Source organism: Xenopus tropicalis, chromosome 6, assembly GCF_000004195.4.
Source record: "Xenopus tropicalis strain Nigerian chromosome 6, UCB_Xtro_10.0, whole genome shotgun sequence".
NCBI classification, from domain to species: domain Eukaryota; kingdom Metazoa; phylum Chordata; class Amphibia; order Anura; family Pipidae; genus Xenopus; species Xenopus tropicalis.
In genome coordinates this window covers 113,155,167-113,175,717 of record NC_030682.2, presented here as the reverse complement: position 1 = coordinate 113,175,717, position 20,551 = coordinate 113,155,167, and the positions used below count along the sequence as shown (strand labels likewise).

The 20,551-nt window shown below is 37.6% G+C and overlaps 1 protein-coding gene across 1 annotated transcript in view; it reads left to right on the top strand.

The window, feature by feature from the left end:
- Positions 1-20,551, top strand: part of prkdc (protein kinase, DNA-activated, catalytic subunit) — an 83,603-nt gene that overhangs the window by 62,469 nt on the left and 583 nt on the right. The window contains exons 60-85 of the mRNA XM_012965293.3: positions 1,218-1,333; positions 2,029-2,160; positions 2,247-2,408; positions 2,897-3,114; positions 4,317-4,455; positions 5,612-5,797; positions 6,087-6,311; positions 7,219-7,327; positions 7,557-7,665; positions 8,315-8,507; positions 9,867-10,041; positions 10,192-10,370; positions 10,760-10,940; positions 11,543-11,703; positions 12,535-12,746; positions 13,266-13,353; positions 13,446-13,589; positions 14,610-14,817; positions 14,976-15,043; positions 15,362-15,582; positions 15,985-16,077; positions 16,476-16,562; positions 17,469-17,540; positions 18,387-18,588; positions 18,939-19,127; positions 19,417-19,556. Of these exons, the coding sequence (XP_012820747.2) occupies positions 1,218-1,333; positions 2,029-2,160; positions 2,247-2,408; positions 2,897-3,114; positions 4,317-4,455; positions 5,612-5,797; positions 6,087-6,311; positions 7,219-7,327; positions 7,557-7,665; positions 8,315-8,507; positions 9,867-10,041; positions 10,192-10,370; positions 10,760-10,940; positions 11,543-11,703; positions 12,535-12,746; positions 13,266-13,353; positions 13,446-13,589; positions 14,610-14,817; positions 14,976-15,043; positions 15,362-15,582; positions 15,985-16,077; positions 16,476-16,562; positions 17,469-17,540; positions 18,387-18,588; positions 18,939-19,127; positions 19,417-19,556 (4,009 nt within the window). The remainder of the gene's footprint in view (positions 1-1,217; positions 1,334-2,028; positions 2,161-2,246; positions 2,409-2,896; positions 3,115-4,316; positions 4,456-5,611; positions 5,798-6,086; positions 6,312-7,218; positions 7,328-7,556; positions 7,666-8,314; positions 8,508-9,866; positions 10,042-10,191; positions 10,371-10,759; positions 10,941-11,542; positions 11,704-12,534; positions 12,747-13,265; positions 13,354-13,445; positions 13,590-14,609; positions 14,818-14,975; positions 15,044-15,361; positions 15,583-15,984; positions 16,078-16,475; positions 16,563-17,468; positions 17,541-18,386; positions 18,589-18,938; positions 19,128-19,416; positions 19,557-20,551) is intronic.

Below are 20,551 nucleotides of genomic sequence, written 5' to 3'. Positions count from 1 at the left end.
GTAAGGTTTAAGTATTGAAGGAAATTTGCACTCACAGGTCTTATCTTGGTCAAATAGATGAATTTAATGCAAAGCCAATGTTTCAGCTGTTGCACCAATGTTTCTCTATACCCCATACCCTATTGGCGTTATGCATAAAATAGTGCAGGGTTTGCTATATGTCTAGTGACCTACAGCAAACAATCAGTTGTTAGAAGACATTTTGCCATAGTGCCTAACATGAAATTATTTGTGTCACCCTAACATGTTGTCTTTTATAAACAATTTCTATCATTTATTACCATAAATGTATTTTGTTGTATTTTAATTATTTAGTTTCTCTCAAACCTGTAAAATGCTGTATAGTTTTTAAACTATATTCATTTTTCAGATACCGCAATACCGGGGTGTCAGGGTACTCACCCGTGCGGCCCGGTCTTGCGCGCCTCCTTTGATGCGCGCGTGCGTCAAAGCGCACGTACATGTCAAAGCGTGCACATCCGTGACGCGCTGACGGCGCCGGTTCTGCATATGCGTGGGGGGTATTTAAAGCTATCAAACGCCTCCTCCTGTGCTATGTTGTCTGCGGCCTTGCCTGGGAAACTAAGCCTGCATGATTTACCTTACGACTTTCTGTTGCCGATCCTTCGCTTGCCTGACTCTGATTTTCAATACTGCAGTAATTATTCTCTAATTTATTAGGAAATGGGGTTAACACCTAATCATGCATGGAAAAAAAAATACCGTCAAATATAGTGACACCGATATAATTTTGAAAAATACCGTGATATAAATTTTTGGTCATACCGCCCAGCTCTACCCTGTAAACCAAAAATGTGGAAATCATTAAAACAATATATTATTTGCTTACAGTGGAGGTTATGGGAGATGGCCATCCTCTAATTTGGTGCTTTCTGGATAACGGGTTTCCATATTAGAAATCTCATACCGGTGTATGGGTTTGGGGCATTGACCCTAGCACTGATATAGCATTCTTATATTCAAACTGAAGAGAAAAAAACATGAAAAAAAATTAATGACACACAGGTATAGGATCCGTTCCATAGACTCCATTTTAATGAAAATGCTGGGTGGAGCCAACAGTGATCTTCCTATTTAATTTCCAGTGGCATTGGTGCAGTTCCCTTTATTCTATAGGGAGTGATATATTGTGTATGTTATGTATTGTGATTATATTCTACTAAAAATGATTTATTACTTTCATGCATGATTTGAAGAAGGTATAGAAGAAAGATCTGAGATTTTAAGGCTGAGAAGGCGTTTCTTAAAAGACCGAGAGAAACTGAGCCTGATCTATGCAAGGAAGGGAACGGCAGAGCAGAAGAGAGAAAAGGTTTGATTGCCCTTACATACTTTAGCTTTATAGCTTTCACTATTCATTTGAACTAAGAAAGTCTTAAACACGAGTAAAATATAGTTATTGTAATTTAATTTTTCATACTATTCAAGATATGTTACTTATTTCAATTTAAAAGTTATACGTTGATTATGAAAAATATGTTTCAAACTAATATATAAAACGTAACAAGATGTTTTTAAATGTTGCATGTGTTGGCCCTACCCCCAAAAAACCCAAAAGACAATGCTTCCTACAAAAATATAATGTTAGTGTAATGGTCCATTGACATTCAGGATTCTTTTACTCAATCACTGCCTAAGAATATAATAACAAATTTCATGGTATAGATATATCTCATTAGAATGGCATAAGGATGTTTCCTGGTTCTGGTTATTCTCTTTGTGGCTGCTCCTGACAGTCTTTCAGCTGGTTGAGTAACTTATTAGCAAAGGAGCCAAATTGACTTTTTTTTTTTTTGCAGTTTTCTAAGTAATAGAGTCTGTTCATTAATGATTTTGTATGATGAGGGGAGGAGGTAGGGGAGATATACTAGAAAAAATGTCAGAGGGTGGAGAAATGATACAGGTGAGTAGGAGTAAAAGGTGGCAGGCAGGATAAATCACAGTAAGGCTTAAGGCAAGGTGTAGTTGAGATGTGACTTAATTATATTTGTTTTCTTTATTTTTTAGGCAATAAAAATAGAGCAAAAATTGAAGCAAGATGCTCAGATCACTCTGTATAGAAATTACAGGCATGGCGAATTGCCTGACATCCAAATTGCATACAGCAATTTAATTGCACCTCTGCAAGCCCTAGCACAGGTTTGTATTAGTTAGTTAGCTCTTTTTTGGGCTTTGACATTTGTCATTTGTACACATGACATTAATATTGTATTTGTATTCCATAGAGAGATCCAACTATGGCTAAACTCCTCTTCAGCAGCCTGTTTTCAGGGATCCTTTCAGAAACTGCGTCTAACGCCAGCCTCATTGGGAAGCTACTTGAACAATTTAACAGTTTTCTTAGCAACTCATTGTCATATTTCCCACCTTTCATTGCATGTGTTCAGGTAAAGTGATATTAAATGAATAATTCTCTACGAGCTGTTCTATTCCGGGGGCATTTTATGTGACACCTGGATTTGCTTTAAATCTGACATCTTTTTGTGTTTAGAAATTAAACACAAAGTTCATATCTAAATGACTTACTCCTTTTCTTTCTACATAAGTTAAAAATAGAATGTAATAATGTTCCCTTGGTGTAAATTATGGCAATGTATTCCAGCTGTAGAGTGCTGGCTTATCTAGTTGATTTGTAGAAATTAAGTTTACCCAATAGCTGCCTTCGTGCTGTGCCCTTGCAATGGTCAATTTCTTTGGGCCTCAAGGGAGCTGCGTCCACATTTTGACAAACAATGTATTAAAGGGTACATAGCTTTGATGATTACAATAAAAAATGATGAAGATGTGGCATGATAGCATTTTAAAGAGGTTGCATATCATTAATGGTAGTGCCAATGTGATCATTATTATTGAAAAGGTAAATATTTTGTTATAGGATATGTGCTATCAGCATGATGAACTACTGCATCTTAACCCAGCAAATGTAAGCACAAGTTGTTTGGCCAGCCTGCAGCAGCCTTTGGGAATTCTTTTGCTTGAGAAGGGGTTGTTACATATTGAGATACCCGATGAGCCTCCTGCAAAAAAGATGAGAAAAGAGAAGGCAAAGTCAGAAATTCCCCCAGATCTTGTCAGATGGATCGAGCTTGCAAAGTAAGGCATTTATAGCCTATATCATCTGATTAATCAGAACTGCTAGAATATCCAATGTGGTACAGTAAAAGCAATGGTTTAAAAACTTATGTTCTTTCTTAATTTTGAACAGTATCTGTTATTTCAAATACTTTTATAACTGAATGTATAAATTTCAAAAACTGAGCAGAAAAGGGAGATTAAAAAAGTATTGTAGACAATTGTCAACTCATATTACAAATATTAGTGCAACATACAGAATAACAGAAACACCTTTTTTTTAGCATTTGTAAATGCCAATAACAAATATTTATATTATAGGAACAGTAACTAAATTAAAATATTATTTACTGTTGCCCTCCTCTGGTAAAAGTTGTATGTTTGCCTCAAAATGCTACTATAGTTTATATAAACTGTGTGGCTGCACAACAGCTTATTTATATAAACCAACTTTTACCAATGCAGGGCAGTAGCACATCATATTTTATTTACTTTATAATACTTTCATTTTTTGGTGTTATTGTTGCTTTAATCTAAGGGCATTCCCAGAAAATGTCTTGTGTGATCTTCAACTATGGTCATTAGTGAGGCTATGTTTAGGTGAGTATAATACCACTACAAAGCATTTTATAGGTGATTGTTACCAACCTAATTCACATCTCCAAATATCTAGCGTAGGTGGAAAATGTAATATATTGGTAAGTTATGATACATTGTCACCCCTTTTTCTATCAAGAGCATTGACTCTTTATGATTGGTTAAGCAGGGCCCCCAACAGAAATCATTAGTTGGAAGGATTGATAATTAGTTTTGGTAAAAGAAAGAAAAAACTATTTAAGCTGCAGGGGTCACTTATACACCCTATAATATACGGGTATGGGACCTGTTATCCATATTGCTTGGGACCTAGGGTTTTCTGCACAAGGGGGATAAGTGGTCTTCCATAATTTCTTGTGCCACCAGTATGGATTAATGATATCTTACTTGGGATCAAGTATAAGGCACTGTTTTGTTATTAGAGAGAAAAAGAAATATGTTTTAAAATTTTGGATTATTTTTTAAAAATTGAGTCTGTGGGAGATGGCCTCGCATAATTCTGTGCTTTCTGAATAAAGGGTTTTCGGATATCGGACCCCATACCTGTACCTAAAAGTAACTGTAAATATTTGGCATTATTTAATGTGTATTTATGTACATCAACTCTATTTCTATAAATATTTTAGGCTTTATCGCTCAATTGGTGATTATGATGTCCTTCGAGGTATTTTTAGTGGGAAGATTGAAGCAAAAAGCATTACTCAGCGTGCGCTGAATGAAGAAGCAAAATCAGATTATGCCAAAGCTGCCAAACTATATGATGAAGTGAGTGTGGGGCTTTATTAAAGATTATATGGAGCCACAGCAATTTTCCAAGATAATAAAATTGCCAAATTTGACAGCAAGATTCAAACATACATTTGATGCAAAGTTACCTCCCCCTGCAACTTAGGAAGTACAGGGGCACCCTATATAAGTGATTGCTTAGAATAATAATAGATGCTGTTATGGCATGCAGAAAAGGTGCTTATGGGTGGTAAGCCCTCCCCATGTAACAGTTAACCTGGTCCTCTGTATTACAAATGTAATGATAAACTCACAAGCCCCATGAACTTTAATATGTTATACAATGCCCTATTTCTAGTAACTTTGCAATTGGTCTCCATTATTTATTTTTTATGGTTTGTGAATTATTTGCTTTCTTCTTTTGCCTTTTCCCAACTTTGAAATAAATAGCTATTGCTCTTTGAGGGTACATATTTATTATTATTGTTACTTTTTATTATCTTTTATGCAGGTCCTCTCATATTTATATTCCTGTTTCTACTGCTTGGTTGCTAGTCTAAATAAGACCCCTAAGACCGTAGCAACCAGATAGCTTGTGAAATACCAAACTGGAGATGCTGAACAAAAAGCTAAATAACTGAAGCACCATAAACATTAAACAATAATGACCAATTGCAAATGTTCTCAAAATATAAATTCCATATCATACATAACACTAATTTAATTTAAAGTTGAACAGCTCCTTTAAGTTTTACAGAAACTGGGCAAAGCTTAGGAAAGACACAAATAGCAATATATTACATATACAGTATATAATATTACAACCCACTACCCTTAGAAAGCACTCATGATTACATTGCTTTTTAACCATTTCAAATAATATTTTTTTAAATGCCATGTCTGCAAAGATCCCTTCTCCTCAACAACTAAGACTTTCTGTTATCTGCTCTCATTGAATGGTCCTGGATACTTTTACCCCCATATTTAATTAAAGGCACCAAGTTTGCCCAGGAGCAGTAACTCATAGCAACAACTAGTATGTTTGCTTTTGAACAGGTGACCAATAAATTCTATCTGCTGGTTGCTATGGATTACTGCTCCTGGGCAAACGTAGTTCCTTTTAATACATGTGAGGGTTAGTTATTCCATTTCATTATTCAATTTCTGTTACAATGTATCTTACTGCACATTACAGGCTCTAACAAAGGAGTTCGAAGATGGCGATCCCACAGACGCAGAAAAGGACTTTTGGGAGTTGGCCTCCCTTGAATGCTACAATCACCTAACCGAATGGAAACCGCTGGAGTACTGTTCAACAGTCAATATTGATACTGGGAGCCCTCCTGATCTAAATAAAATGTGGAGTGATCCATTTTATCAGGTGTTTATACATTGTTTTCAATTTTGTTGAAGACTTGCTAGTTACACTCGGGGTTGGACCTGATCCCTGTTACCGCACTCCCTCGGGCTCCAGTGTAATCCCCTAACGCGTTTCACTTACGCACATTCAGGGGAGGATGTCGGCGGGGGAAACGGCCGACAGGGGCACCTTGGGGGGTGTGGGCCCTGCATCCCCCCAGTCCGACCCTGGTTACACTACATTTAATATTGAATTTTAGGTGATTAATATACTTTATAATTTAAGTTGCTTTATATATCTATTTGTTTAGGAAACATATCTCCCTTATATGATACGCAGCAAACTGAAAATGCTCCTCAGTGGGAACAATGACCAAACTTTATTAACATTTGTTGATGAGGCAATGAAGATTGAGCAGAGGAAGGTCCTGATGGAAACGTTCTACAGCCAGGAACTAAGTCTACTCTATATCCTGCAAGATGATTTTAACAGAGCTAAATATTACATAAACAATGGAATCAGAGTTTTCATGCAGGTATTTTCTATATTACATGCACATACAGAGCTTTGCAGAAGTTTTCAGACTTCGGTATTCAATTCTGCTGCATAGAACTTGGTTCCAAGAAGCCACCCTGCACCTTAATGAAATGTATTCACTTTGAAATTGGTTGTCTATAAAATATGCTGACATCATCATCCATGGAAACATTTTGAAGGGCATAAAAAGCTTATAAATATAGCCTAGTTCCCTTAACGCATAGTGCTACTGTAGCTCATACCATGCTACCAATTCTTCTGACTCTTCTCTTCTGAAAGGCTTTCTGGATTTATTTACTTGTGATCTGAATTCATTCTGGGGAAAAGGATAATCTGGTCAGGTTTGCATAAATGTTTTAATATACAATAATGGGGTAGAAACCTAATCTGCAAGCATGGTAAGGTGGCACCTGTTTTATGTGATTTAGGGTTACAAAAGCATTGCTTTCCTAAGAGCACACAGAAAATATTGCCATTTGAGGGACAAGTTTAAATCATTTTTTGTCTTTACAAATATGTCTACAACAAATCAAGTTGCGATAGCTTAAGGTGGCCATACATGTAGCAATAACGATCTTTTGTGCGATTGGTCGCACAAAAGAGCGTTCCCACCCTCCACTGACGTTCAGGGCTGAATCATCCGATATGGAGGTAGAAACAATAGGAATTCTACCTCCAATGTAGAGTTTGGTTGGGCACCTTCAACCGGAGCCTTCTGCGATATCGGTCGCCTGTTCGAGCTGCCATACACGCATCGAATATCTACGAAACGAGGTTTGTTCGATAATATCGGTATGTGTATGGCCAGCTTTAGGCTATTTCTTTCTTCCAATACAATCCTTGTACTTCAGATTAAACAGTATGTTATTATAAATAGGTGACTACTATAATGCATTTTTTTCTAGAATTATTCCAGTATTGACTGCCTGTTATATCAAAGCAGATTAACTAAGCTACAGTCTGTTCAAGCTCTTACAGAAACACAAGATTTTATCAATTTTATCAGCATCCCAGGTAAAGTGTACATATTTTTTGCCTTTTCCATCATGTTCTGCTGTTTTCCAGCCATGTTCTGAAATCATAATGCTTCATGCAAAAGTTGATTAATGAGTCTCACATTAAGACTGTATAACTATATTGATTTTTCCCTTGATCCTGTCATAAAGTTATCACAGTTATTCCTTATTATGTACTATTAAATATCTACTATTAAGGAATGATTTGGTTTAAACATTCTCTGCAGGAAACGTATCTTCTGCTTCCCTGAGAAAACTCTTTCATGGTTGGATGAAAAGATACCCAGATAGTAAAATGGACCCTATGAACATTTGGGATGATATCATCTCCAATCGGTAAATAATGTATTATTTTACTTTTCATGCTCTTTTTCTATTTTCTAAGAAGAAAATGTTTCAGGGGTTGTTGCCTAGAACATTTATAACACTGTAAATTTGCAATCTGGAAAGTTTTTAAAGCATATCAAATATATGCAACACGTTATTTTTTACTATCATGATACAAAAATGTAGATATGAAAGTGCTCTGTAGCAGCCTGTACTGTGGGAAGGGTAGTAGCATTCTTTTAGCAACAGTTTAGTGACCGTTCATTGGCTGGTCATTTATCTGAGCAAACTTGAACCTGGAAGTAACCTATAGCAACCAACTGAGCCAGCTACAGAAATGAAAAACAAAACAATTTGATTGGGTGCCTCGGAGTACTACCCAGTGTTGATAAATCAGCCGCACTAATGGGTATTATCCTTCATTTTTCATGGCTGTAATTTCTCGAGAAACAATATCAGAAAAATCAAGTACTGTACTGGCAAAACGTATTTGTAAATCTCTAAAATATCTAGAAGTAAAAAAAAAATAGACTTTTTCTTAAAATTGCTTAGTAAATATGCCCCTAAAGTGTTCATAGTAATCTTACATCATTGTTAATGGTAATCTTATTTTCATTACTTGAGGTTACTCTGCAAGTAAATATTTGTTTTGTTTTAGATGCTTCTTTCTTGACAAAATCCAAGACGCTGCAGCTGGACGTCCACACCTAGCGGATGAGAGTATGGAAGTAGACGACGTGGCTGATAGCAGTGAGGCCATGGAAGTTGACCGGCAGGAAGATATTTCTGTCATGATAAAACAGTGCAGATTTACAATGAAAATGAAGATGGTTGATAGTGCCAGAATACAGGTACAAACATTGTCATTTTTTGTATGAATTAAAAAGTGCGTGTGTTGTATATTTTGAGGCCTATTACTTTTTAATGTGAAATCATGGTTGTATGAAAATAAATACTCTCACATCTGCTTCATATTTCTAAAGCAGAATATTTGATTCAAACTATTTCTATTCTGTGAATTAAGCTGCTAAAAATGCCCTCCCTTTAAACAGAAAAGGGAATTCTTTTTTCATAGACTGCAGAATATTCAAGCTGGCCAACTATGTCCTACACTCACTTTTATCTGATTTACAATGATTTCTCCATTTTTTTTTATGTTTTAAGGTGCCCATACACCTTAAGATCCGCTCGCTTGGCGATGTCGCCAAGCGAGAGCGCATCTTCTCTCGATATCCCCCACCTACGGGTGGGTGATATCGGGAGAATCTAGGCTAATTCGCCCAAGGGCCAAACGATCAAATTATTACAGCGGGTATAGGCAAAGTCAGTCCGAGGACCGCATCAACGATCCGATGCGGTCCCCGATCCGATTAGATTTTTAAACCTGCCCGATCAAGATCTGGATGATTTCAGGCCAGATATCGGTCGGGCAGGCCCGTCGGTAGTGCCCATACACGGGCCGATTAGCTGCCGAATCGGTCTAAGGGACCGATATCGGCAGCTAGAATCCTTTACTCGTGCCTTGCTTTCCAAGATTAAAATGCTGAATTGTTTTCCCTTTTATTGAACACCAATTTAACTGTAACCATGTTAAAACCTTGGAAAGCAAGTTCCAGATAAATCTCCTACAAACATATACTGCACTGGCTATTTGTAGCTGAAAAACCTCAAATTTTGATGCGCTTATGAATGAAAAAAACCTTGAAAAATTCCAAAACCACAAATTAAATAAAGATTGTTACAATTTGCTTGGACAGCTCCCACTTACTTCTAATTGGCCATGACAGCTTGTAGATGGCATAGTTAAGTGTTTTTGTTTTGTGGGGTTTTTTTTTCCGAATTTTCGTATAATTGGTGTAATCCATAATCTTTAGCGCTACAATCCACGCTAAGAAACCCACACATGTGTTAATGGGCCCCATAGTCTGTTGGCTTCAGCTTGTCAGATACGGGCTCCATTTGTGGTGTTCGATTCTGTTAATATGGCGATTGTTTAATTTAGTTACTGCATTTGTGTGGTTTAGTCTTTCAGCCTGCATGTATTTTGTTAATATGCACTGTTTCAATGTTTAACATTTTATCTCTGTTCACTAAAAAAAAGTTAGTATTCTTATTTATGTTGATGACATTGATGAATCTTTTCTGTTTAATCTGACACAATGCCACTTTTAGTTAGCTGAAACATATTTTTTATATATTTATTTCTGTAGAACAACTTTTCTGTTGCTATGAAGCTTCTGAAGGATCTTCACAGAGAGTCTAAAACCAATGAAGACTGGTCAGTGAAATGGGTCCACAGCTATTGTCGTTACAGTCACAGCCGCAGCCGAGACCTAACTCGTTCAGAACAAATTCTGACTGCACTAAAGACCATTACCTTACTAGGTACTTTCTAGTTCAGTCCTTACTGTGGCCTCTAGTGGCTCCTGTGCTGCATCTTAAGGGTTTTTTTGGGTTTTTTTTTCGGTATTTAAATGCGTATGTAAACTACAAGTGTAAAATGCCAATAAATCCATACATTTTATATTCTTACAGAGGAGAGCAAAACAGAATATTTCAATAAAAACACCAAGGCATGCAGATATCAGAATATGTTACTGGGAACTACGTACAGAATTATGGCTGATGCCGTTTGCAATGAACCCGACTGCCTATATGAAATAGATGGTGGAAAAGCTGGAAAAGTCAAAGATCTCTCTGAATCTCCAGAAAACGTAAGTTCTGTAAAAGGACAGTAGGCTTATTTTCCCTCAAGAGTGGGATTTTGAAACTACCTAGTTGTGTGGGGTTTGTTATAGCCGTCTGGCTGCTGTAATCACCAATGACATTCGATAACCAGCCAATGATCAGTCACTGAACCATTGCTAAAAGAATGCCACTCCCCTTCCCATGGTCATGTCCTTTTCAAAGATTCGCTACAACATTTATGGGGTTATATAATCAGCAGCTAGCATTTTCTGGGTCACCTGTTAAAAAGCAAAAATCTTACTGGTTGCTATGGGGTTACTGCTTGGGAAAACTTAGTGCCTTTTATCACTTATGGGGTATTTTTTTTAAATAAACATTTAATGGAGTGATGTGCTGTATGCATTGGTGATTTCAGGTAGGCGGTGGTCTCTACAGGAAGTCCCTGCATTACTTTATGAATGCTGTTAGAAAGGCAACAGAGGAAGAGCAATCACATTCCACAGACAAGGTCGATGTCAGAGGAATTATTAAGGCATACATGACTTTAGTGGATTTTTGTGACTCGCATCTCAGGAAGGTGGAGGAGAAATCGGCAGGTAAAAGCCTGATATTTTAGCCCATTTTAAAATGTTGTTTCATTCCTTGCATTATGTTTGTATACTAATTAAGGCAGAAAATAGTACAGGTATAGGACCTGTTATGCAGAATGCTCGGGACCAAGGGTATTCCGGATAAGGGGTCTTTCCATAATTTGGATCTTCATACCTTAAGTCTAATAAAAAATCAATAAAATATTAATTAAACCCAACAGGATTATTTTGCATCCAATAAGGATTAATTATATCTTAGTTGGGATCAATTACAAGGTACTGTTTTATTATTACAGAGAAAAAGGAAATCAGTTTTAAAATTATGAATTATTTGATTAAAATGGAGTCTATGGGGAGATAGACTTTCCGTAATTCGGAGCTTTCTGGATAAGGGATCCCATACCTGTACCGTAAAGTCTAATGTGCTAGTCCTGCGTGTCATGTTGTGCCAAAACGTTATCTTGTAATATGTATTTATACCATGACTAGAACTACTAATTGACCTTGGCTTTCCAGCAGTCAAATAATCGTTATATTAGAAAACTGCAGTTAGCAGTGTAATGTTTTTTTCAAAATGTTAATGTTTATATTTTGTCTTTTGTTATCAGTGATGGATCATGCTGATTACCAACATTTCCCAGAAATCATGGTGGAGAAAATGATTAAAGCTCTGAAACTAAATTCTAGTGAAGCTAGACTAAAATTTCCCAGAATGCTTCAAATCATTGAACAGTACCCTTCTGAAACCTTGGACTTAATGGCAAGAGAGGTGGGTCACATGGTCTAGAAAGGTGCAGGGCTTGAGTTTGGTGCTCTTAGGGGGGCATTTTAACACCCCTTGTTTTCAGCATAAGGTCAGTCAAGCTACTCCATGTTTGATCCTTGCAAGTTAGATTATTATTTTACCACTAATTAGATAACCAGCCTGCATAATGGACTCCTGCTAACAAAACAGTTCCAACAAAGGATGAAGGGATTGTATCATAAGTGTTTAAAGGGGAACTCCACCCAAACGCAACTTGAGCTTTTTGAAAGCTTATGTTCAAGCAACTTTGCAAAATACAACAGTTTAAAAAACCTGAAAAGGCTGCATATTTTTTATGTAATATGGTTTGGAACAGTTACCTAAGCCCCGCCCCCTGTTCTTCTGCTGATCTGGCTGGCTACTTTGAGTAGTCAGCTGTCCTCCGCCTGCCTCCCCCCAATCCCACAATTCTTTGCGCACGTGATGTAAATAAGGAAAATAACATCACAGGTCAATGCATTGTGGGTTATGTAGTTCCTGCATGCTGTCTTTAAGCTGTGGTGAAGTTGTTAGAGTTTGTAACATCAGTGTTTTAGGCTCTTCTTCCCTGCCAGGATTTCAAATGATGCAGAAAGGAAAGAACTGTTTTGCAGATGGATTTCAACACATAAAAATTGTATTCATACTTTTTGAAGGAACAGTATGTAGTAGGAATATAAGGAGTTTCCCTTTAAATCTTGCATCATCTGTTTTTGGACAAAATGGCCAACCTTAGGAAAATGTCCACAGTAATATGTACCGTTCTCTGCTTTTTATTGACATTCTGAGTTTAGACATGTTTGATTTGATTTTCAGATCTGCACTATTCCATGCTGGCAGTTTATTGGCTGGATCAGCCAAATGATGGCCATGCTTGATAAAAAGGAGTCTATTGCAGTGCAACATATAATAGAAGAGATTGCTGAGAATTACCCACAGGCTTTGGTTTATCCATTTATGGTCAGTGGTGAAAACTATAACTTTGAAGACACTGTTGTTGGGCACAAGAACAAAGAGTTTGTGGACAGGTAAAAAAATGTCCTTTTATAGCTGCTGTTATGGAGCAGGGCAATTGATTTTTGCTGGAGATAAAGGAACAGTAATTAAAATATATTGTACTGTTGCCCTGCAAAAGTTGGTAAAAGTTTCATGTTTGCTTCAGAAAGACAGTTTATATAAATAGGCTACTGTGCCGCCACAAGGGTAGCCATTCAAACTGGAGAAAAGTAGAAAAGGCACAGGTTACATAGCAGATAACAGAAAAGCTTGGTAGAATACAATGGTGTTTTATCTGGTATCTGCCATGTAACCTGTGCTTTTTTCCCTTTTCCACACAACTTTAACCAGTGCAAGGCAACTGTTCACAATAGGTTCATTACTTTCATGTACTTTCATGTTTTGGTGTTACTGTTCCTTTAATGTAGAAGTGGAGACATGATTACTTTAAATGTACTGTTCTGTTCTATGTTCTATGTATGTATTGTTTTTCTGAATTCTTGTTAGCAAGGTGTTTTTTAAATCCTTCATATTTCTATTTGATTTGCCAGAATTAAGAGCAAGCTGGATAAAGATAATGTAGCTCAAGACTTTATTCATGCTTTGGAACAGCTCTCTAATCCACCCATGATATTTCAGGTAATTAAAAAAAAGGGTTATTATAAGTAAATATCCATGTGTTTTATTGTGTAAAATAAAGAAAACAAATATTTAAATGTCATTTCTTTAAGGACTGGAAGGAAGAGGTCTCAAATGAATTGTCAAAAGCTAGCGTGAATAGAAAAAGAGTAAAGGAGCTGTATAAAGAGCTGTGCGCAACCTTGGGGAATGTAAAGGATCCCTTCATGGGAGCATTCAGGAGGAGATTTTCTGAGGTTTGTGTTTTGTTTTAAAAATAGTTTGCGTAGCTTCCACAATCTTTCTTTCTTTTTTTCCTTTTTTTTTTTTTTTTATAAATATCTTTTAAATAGAAGACCCCAGTAATATTCAGGGCATTTTTTGATTTCTTTGTGCAGCATCGGTAAATAATGTGTCCCACACAGGGGACTAATGGACATTGAATAACAATAATAGTAAGAACTTTTCAGTAAATTGTGGAGGAGGGAACACATGAAGGAAAGCTAAAGGCTTTTCTTACTCTTAAGGGTGAGGACACACAGAGCTACTTAGTAGCAGCTACTTTTTCAAGGCTATTAAACTGCAGAAAATACCCTGCCATAGACAATACTGAGAATTGCCTCTGCTAAAACACATGTAGGGACAATTATCAGTAAATGTTCAGCATCGTCTTTTTTATTAGCCTCGACAAGTAGCTGCTACTAGTAGCTCTGTGTGTCTTCACCCTTAGAAGCCAGTTCCTGACTAATAGTGCTAAACTAGACCTCCAGCTTGCTTACCTGCATTAAAATGAAGTCCTCCCCCATTTTGTGATAAGCCATTCAGTAATACAGTGCTATGCATAAGCATTCAATTCCCTGGGATTTATCCACATTTTATGTTACAACATAGACTTAATCTGGGTTATATGTCATTGATCAATACAAAATAGCCTATAATGTTGAAGCAGACAAAAAACGACATAGTCAACATTATTTACAAATTAAAAAACTGTCAAGTCTTCATTGCATAAGTATTCACCCCCTTGCTGTAAATCCCCTAAATATACTCCTGCCAGCAGTTTCCCTTAGACAGCACAAATGCTTTTGAATGAAGTTCACCTGCAATAAAAGTGTTCCAGGATTTCAGTCTCTAGTGTACCACTGGGAGGGCCCAGAGTGCCTTAGAGAATAACACAGCAATGCAAATTGTCAACTCCCATTTCTATATGAGTTTAGAGTATGACAAGATAGCTGGTGTTCCCACTGAAAAAGCTCAAGCTTTCATGTATGTTACAGAAATATACCAAGGAATTTGACAAAGCTTTTGGACCTGATGGATCCAAACTTCTGAGTATGAAATCTGACCAATTTAGTAAGTCAGCTGAACCACTGATGGTAAAAATGAGATCAGAACAACAAAAAGAGCCTGGAAATTTAAAGGAGTATTCACCTTGGATGAGCGGGTTTAAACCTGAATTTTTGCGAAATGAGCTGGAGATTCCAGGTAGGTTGTTGTCTGGACAGTGCTGCCACCAAATACAATGAAAGCTTTAAAGAATTTCCCCCAAAATTATTTGTATGTACAAATGTAAATGGATTTGTGTAATGCATTAAATATCAGTTTTTCACAGGGTGCATTTTTATTGTTCTACTTTGATCCAGGTCAGTATAGTGGGAGGAGCAAACCAATGCCAGAATATCATGTAAAAATCTCTGGATTCGATGAACGGGTAAGGAGTTTGTGATACTATGTGCAAGAATACCTTGAAATTGTTCAATTGTGCAATACGAGCTTATTACAAAGACCATATGCGCTGGTTAGTGATTGGATGCCATTTGTTTTACTGTAAACATAAGCATAGGGACAGCACTGTATTGTAACTAACAGGTTGGCCAGATAAGCTTTGGCTTTAAGAATAATCATTATTGCTTAAATATCAAATTACCCAGATGTTCTACCATAGCAGCTATTCTAGGTGTTAAAGAGAAAATGAGCATGGTTGCAAAACAATCCTGATATCAAATTTGTATCTATTTTTTTCTGCAAGGTAAATGTTATGGCTTCAATAAGGAAACCAAAGCGTATTATCGTGCGAGGAAATGATGAGCGAGAATACCCCTTCCTTGTAAAAGGTGGTGAAGACTTGCGCCAGGACCAGCGCATTGAGCAACTTTTTGAAATTATGAATATCATCCTCTCCCAAGATGCTGCTTGCAGCCAGAGACACATGCAGCTGAAAACCTACCAAGTCATACCAATGACCGCAAGGTAGATCACCATATACTTACTTCAAGCATGTCAGGCTTGCAATACCTACAACTCATGGCATCCCATATCAAACAATAACCTTCCTTCTATTGAACTGAATGATATATAAATACAAATGACACAAATGGTACCACTGTAACCATGTAAGGCAGTGGTTCTCAACCTTCCTAATGCCGCGACCCTTTAATACAGTTCCGCATGTTGTGGTGACCCACAACCATAAAATTATTCCTAAGACCATCAGAAATATGTGTTTTCCGATGGTCTTAGGCGACCCCTGTGAAAGGGTTGTTCGAGCCCCAAAGGGGTCCTGACCCACAGGTTGAGAAGCGCTGATGTAAGGTAACAAAGGATAGAAATTGCAGTAGTGTATGAATGACCAATTTATGTTTTCCCTTACAGAATTGGGCTAATTGAATGGATGGAAAACACTTGCACGTTAAAAGAGTTCATTTTAAATACTATGACAGAAGATGAAGCAAAGGTGTATAACAGGTATATTCCATAGAATTGTCTCCTTCTGCAGGTCACTCAGAACGTATTACTAGAAAGATAAAATACAATCTAATCATGTATAAACCTATAAGATGTGATGTTAACAGGTCTTGCATTTTTCTAATTTCAGTTGTCTTGTGTACTCTTCCTCTATTCATCTCCTGATATGTTTCTTTTTCTGTGTACAGACATTTCAGCTGTAGCTTTTTAACAAAGTACATTGGTCTCTGTTCACTATGGGCAGGCAAACACATAAGTATGTCTCTGTAAGACCTTTATCTTTGATTCAGTATTAAAGTTTAACGGTACAAGCCACTGTTCAGAGAGGAAGGAATCTGTTTCATGTGGCAAGATTTTGGTAGTTGCCCTAATTTATTTTCATTTCATTTAAATCTTAGCAAAAATGGACCACTAATGCATTATAATGTCTGGCTGGACAAAAGAGAGAAAATTGGGGATCCTCGTCAGCATGTTACAGCTTATACGTAAGTTATACAAATGTGTTACCTTGTAAAGCTGAAGTATGTAACTAGAGGATACTGCATGTCTGTATATTATGTTTGAAGATGAGTAGTACTCTTAATACTAAAGAACAAAATTGGAGTTTCATGCTCTGGCTTTTGAACCTCTGGTCTTAGCATTCTGTGTAATCTTGTAAGCTTTACCTCTATGTGTCTCAGGCTGTATAGTATATTGAGTAGGAGGTTGTGCTATTGAAAATCAGTGTTAATGAATTTTTAAAAGAGGTTATAATTTTAGCAGTGGAATAATGCTAGAGAAGAAAGACAAGAATGGATGAAAGATGGATCTGCACTGCTGTCAGGATCTGTGCCACTGGGCTGTAAGCAAAAAAAGAACCCCAAATCAGAGCATTTGTAGCCTATCTGGGTGTTCACATTATCCCCTGGTGGTGTTAGGTATAGAGCCCATGGAATTCTATTGCACATCATGTCATTTTATTTCTCACAACCTATTTTTATAGTTCCCTTGCATTGGGGCCTTAATGACAACCAGTATTAATAGTATACTAAAAGAACTCCATACATTCTCTGGGGGAGGGGGTAGCCTGCTGCTAGATCAAGCAATAGAAGCAGTAAAATAAAGTATAAAAGACATTTTGCAGTCACTGTAGGGGTAAAAGCTGCCTTAGGGGTTGGTGTTAACCAGTGAGGTGGATCATCTGAGCCTCTGAGTGACACACTCCTGCTCATCATTGGGCTGAAATATGTCTATTATAGATGATCATTATCAGTTCAGTTTGTTCCTACAGTTTGGAGGCTTCACACCTTTTTGTGCTTATATTCTTAAAGTAAGAAATTAGTATGTTGTCTCAATTTATTGCTGTGATCATTGTTTGCTGACTACTTTTTACTAAATTTAATAATTTGCAGGAAATGTGACAGAACGAGCACAGTTGCATCATTTAGAGAGCGGGAAGCTCTTGTTCCTAAAGACCTTTTAAGGTGAGCACATTTGTGTAAAGTCTTTGAAATGGCAAAGAACAGGGTAAAAGGTCCCTTGCCCCTTAGGGCTAATTAAATAGGTGGGAGTGGGTAGAAAATGGCCAGGAGTGTGCTGATTTATTGCACTGTACATATGTATACTGCAGGGCTGTGCAACAATAGCTTGTCGTTTCCTAGCTTATATTATAAAGGCGGAGCCCTGAAGTGCCAATGACCACAGAGCATGATCAGAAGTTTAGCCTTCGACTGCTTGCTCCCAAAGGGATAACAAAAATGGCTTTCTACGGCTGTGGCACTTTATTTTGTATAGCTTCCTAAATCTTTGCAGAGTTCCCCATTACTGTGCCAGAATAGGTCTTCTCATGTAGAAATAGCCGAATAGGGCACCAATTGCAGTCCAAATGGTGATTTCAAGACAAACATCATGTAAATGGATAACAGAATAGAGCATTTTGAAGGGTGTAAATTTGCTATATTGCTGCTGCCACTTGACTGTGGACCCCCCACCATAATCGTAAGTGATTGGAACTGAAAAATAGTTTAGTCAACCTGTTGGCCTGACCTGCATGCTCAGGGTCAATAGAAAACTTACTGAACAGTTCTCTCCCATGTGGCCTCCCTTCTAGTCGCAGACTTACAGGTTAGAGAGATACAAAGAAGGATTTTGTTCTGGCTATTATGCTACATCCGCTCACTCCAGCCTTTATAGATGACATTTTTGGTTAACTAATTATATATATATATATATATATTGATAGTTTGCACAGACTCTCTAGTTGTATTTTTGCACTGAGCTGTACCTTGTATGTTTGTTTGGTTACATGGATATGGTTCTGTATTTAACAGGCGAGCCTTTGTAAAGATGAGTACAACTCCTGAAGCTTTTCTCTCATTGCGCTCTCACTTTGCCCGCTCCCATGCTCTGCTGTGCATCAGTCACTGGATCCTTGGCATTGGAGATCGCCACTTGTCCAACTTCATGATCAATATGGAGACAGGTGGAATGATTGGTATAGACTTTGGACATGCGTTCGGCACTGCTACTCAGGTAATAAAGCCCAGGAATCTTTTTATACCAGGCAAGTTTTCAACTGGTTAGTGGATACCGGTAAAGGGATACTGGCCAGACTGACCCTAGTCTGAATAGAATAGGACCATGATATTAAACTACAATACATAAAAATTCTGACCTCTGCTTTTTTTATTTGTTTTAAGAGACAGGCAAAATAGAAGGTAAATTGTTCAAATTTATATTTTCTACTTTTCAGTTGCAAAGTTTCAGGTTTTATTCTGTGAACTTTCCCTTTACATTCAAATTTGCTCAAATAAATGATAACATTTAATTATGAAGCATAATCTACTGGCTATCTGTAATCAGAAGTCTTGTTGCTTTTGCAGTTTTTGCCTGTCCCAGAACTGATGCCTTTCCGGCTGACTCGCCAAATAGTAAATCTGATGTTGCCCATGAAAGAATCTGGAATATTTGACAGTGTGATGGTACATTCCTTGCGGGCGTATCGCTCAGATCCTGGGTTGCTTATCACCACTATGGATGTCTTCATAAAGGAGCCCTCATTGGACTGGAAGGTAACATTATGTGGCGTCACAGCATTCAGAAATGTTTATATACAGGTATAGACACAGAATACTGCTGGGTATAGAGAGCATTTGAAACACTAATTAGATCGAACCAAGGAAAATTAATTAACAACCTCCCTAGTTGTAAGTGACCACTAACCCAGGCCAGATTTTAGTGGCTCCCAATGGTCCCCTATAGGAACCTTAAAAATAGATCATTTTAACATTTCAAATGATTAATTTAACCTTTACCTCTAGGGGCTTCCCACCACTAAAAGTCCTGTTGTCTTTGCCCCAGAATCTAGAGCTGAAACAAATAAAGAAGAAAGGAGAATGGATGAAAGATGTAGACACCACTTCCCTTAACTGGTATCCTACTCAGAAAATACATTGTGCAAAAAGAAAGCTCGCTGGGGCAAACCCTTGCGAAATCACATGGTAAGTCAGTAGAAGAATGGGGTGCATGGCCCTGCACTTGTCATTATCATTTTGGGGTGTGTAGACTTTTCAGACTTTTTCAGTTACAGGGGCACAAAGCTATGCCTCCCCCCCCCCCCTTCCCCAACTGGAATGTATAGTACAGCTGTGAAAATGCAGCAAGGCCAGTTATAATGAGGTCCAGCTCCCCCTCACCCCCAAAAGGAGCTATTGAGGACATAGCTTTCTGGTGCCAGTGAGGTAATACAGACAAGGCTGAGATAATATATGGTGCTTACCATGTTACTCTAACAAACCATCAAACTTACTGAAGTAAGTTATCTTTTAATAGTATAAGCATAAATTGGTAACCGATGAGCAGCAGCTTCAGGCAGATCAGTTCAGCAAGCAGGGAACTTGCCCTTCAAATACACAGCACCAGTGAATTCCTAGCAGCAGCGGCAGCAGTGCAGTAGAAGAGATGGACTTGGCTAAGGGGTGGGGGGGGGGGGAGGTTCAGATGGTTAAGAACCATATTTTTAAAGTACTCTTTCAAATAGCCCTCCTAACAAGATAGTAAAAAATTCTTGATAATTCCCGTTTAACACATTCATTACTGCCTGATATGTGGGGGTGTACATTAGGTAGCCAAGGCAGAGTATCTGTGCACATTCAGTTGGATAGCACTAAAATTGGCCAGCCTATGTCTGCTTTAAAGGAGAACTAAAGCCTAAAATTACTAAAACTACTGTATTTTATTTATTTACTATATGAACCCAGGATTCATCAGCACTAAAACGGTAACGACCCATGCTGTCAGTTGCTCACAGCAAATCCCCATCTCTGTTAGGCATCTTTTGAGTGTCAGTGACACTGCACATGCTCAGTGGGCTCTTAGTTGCTGTCAATAAAACATTGCCTGGAAGTGAGTTTATATCTGTCCAGGGCATTAATGAGTTTTGCTTTCTGTGCTACCTTATATCTAGCATTGTAAATGTTACATTACACAGTATATT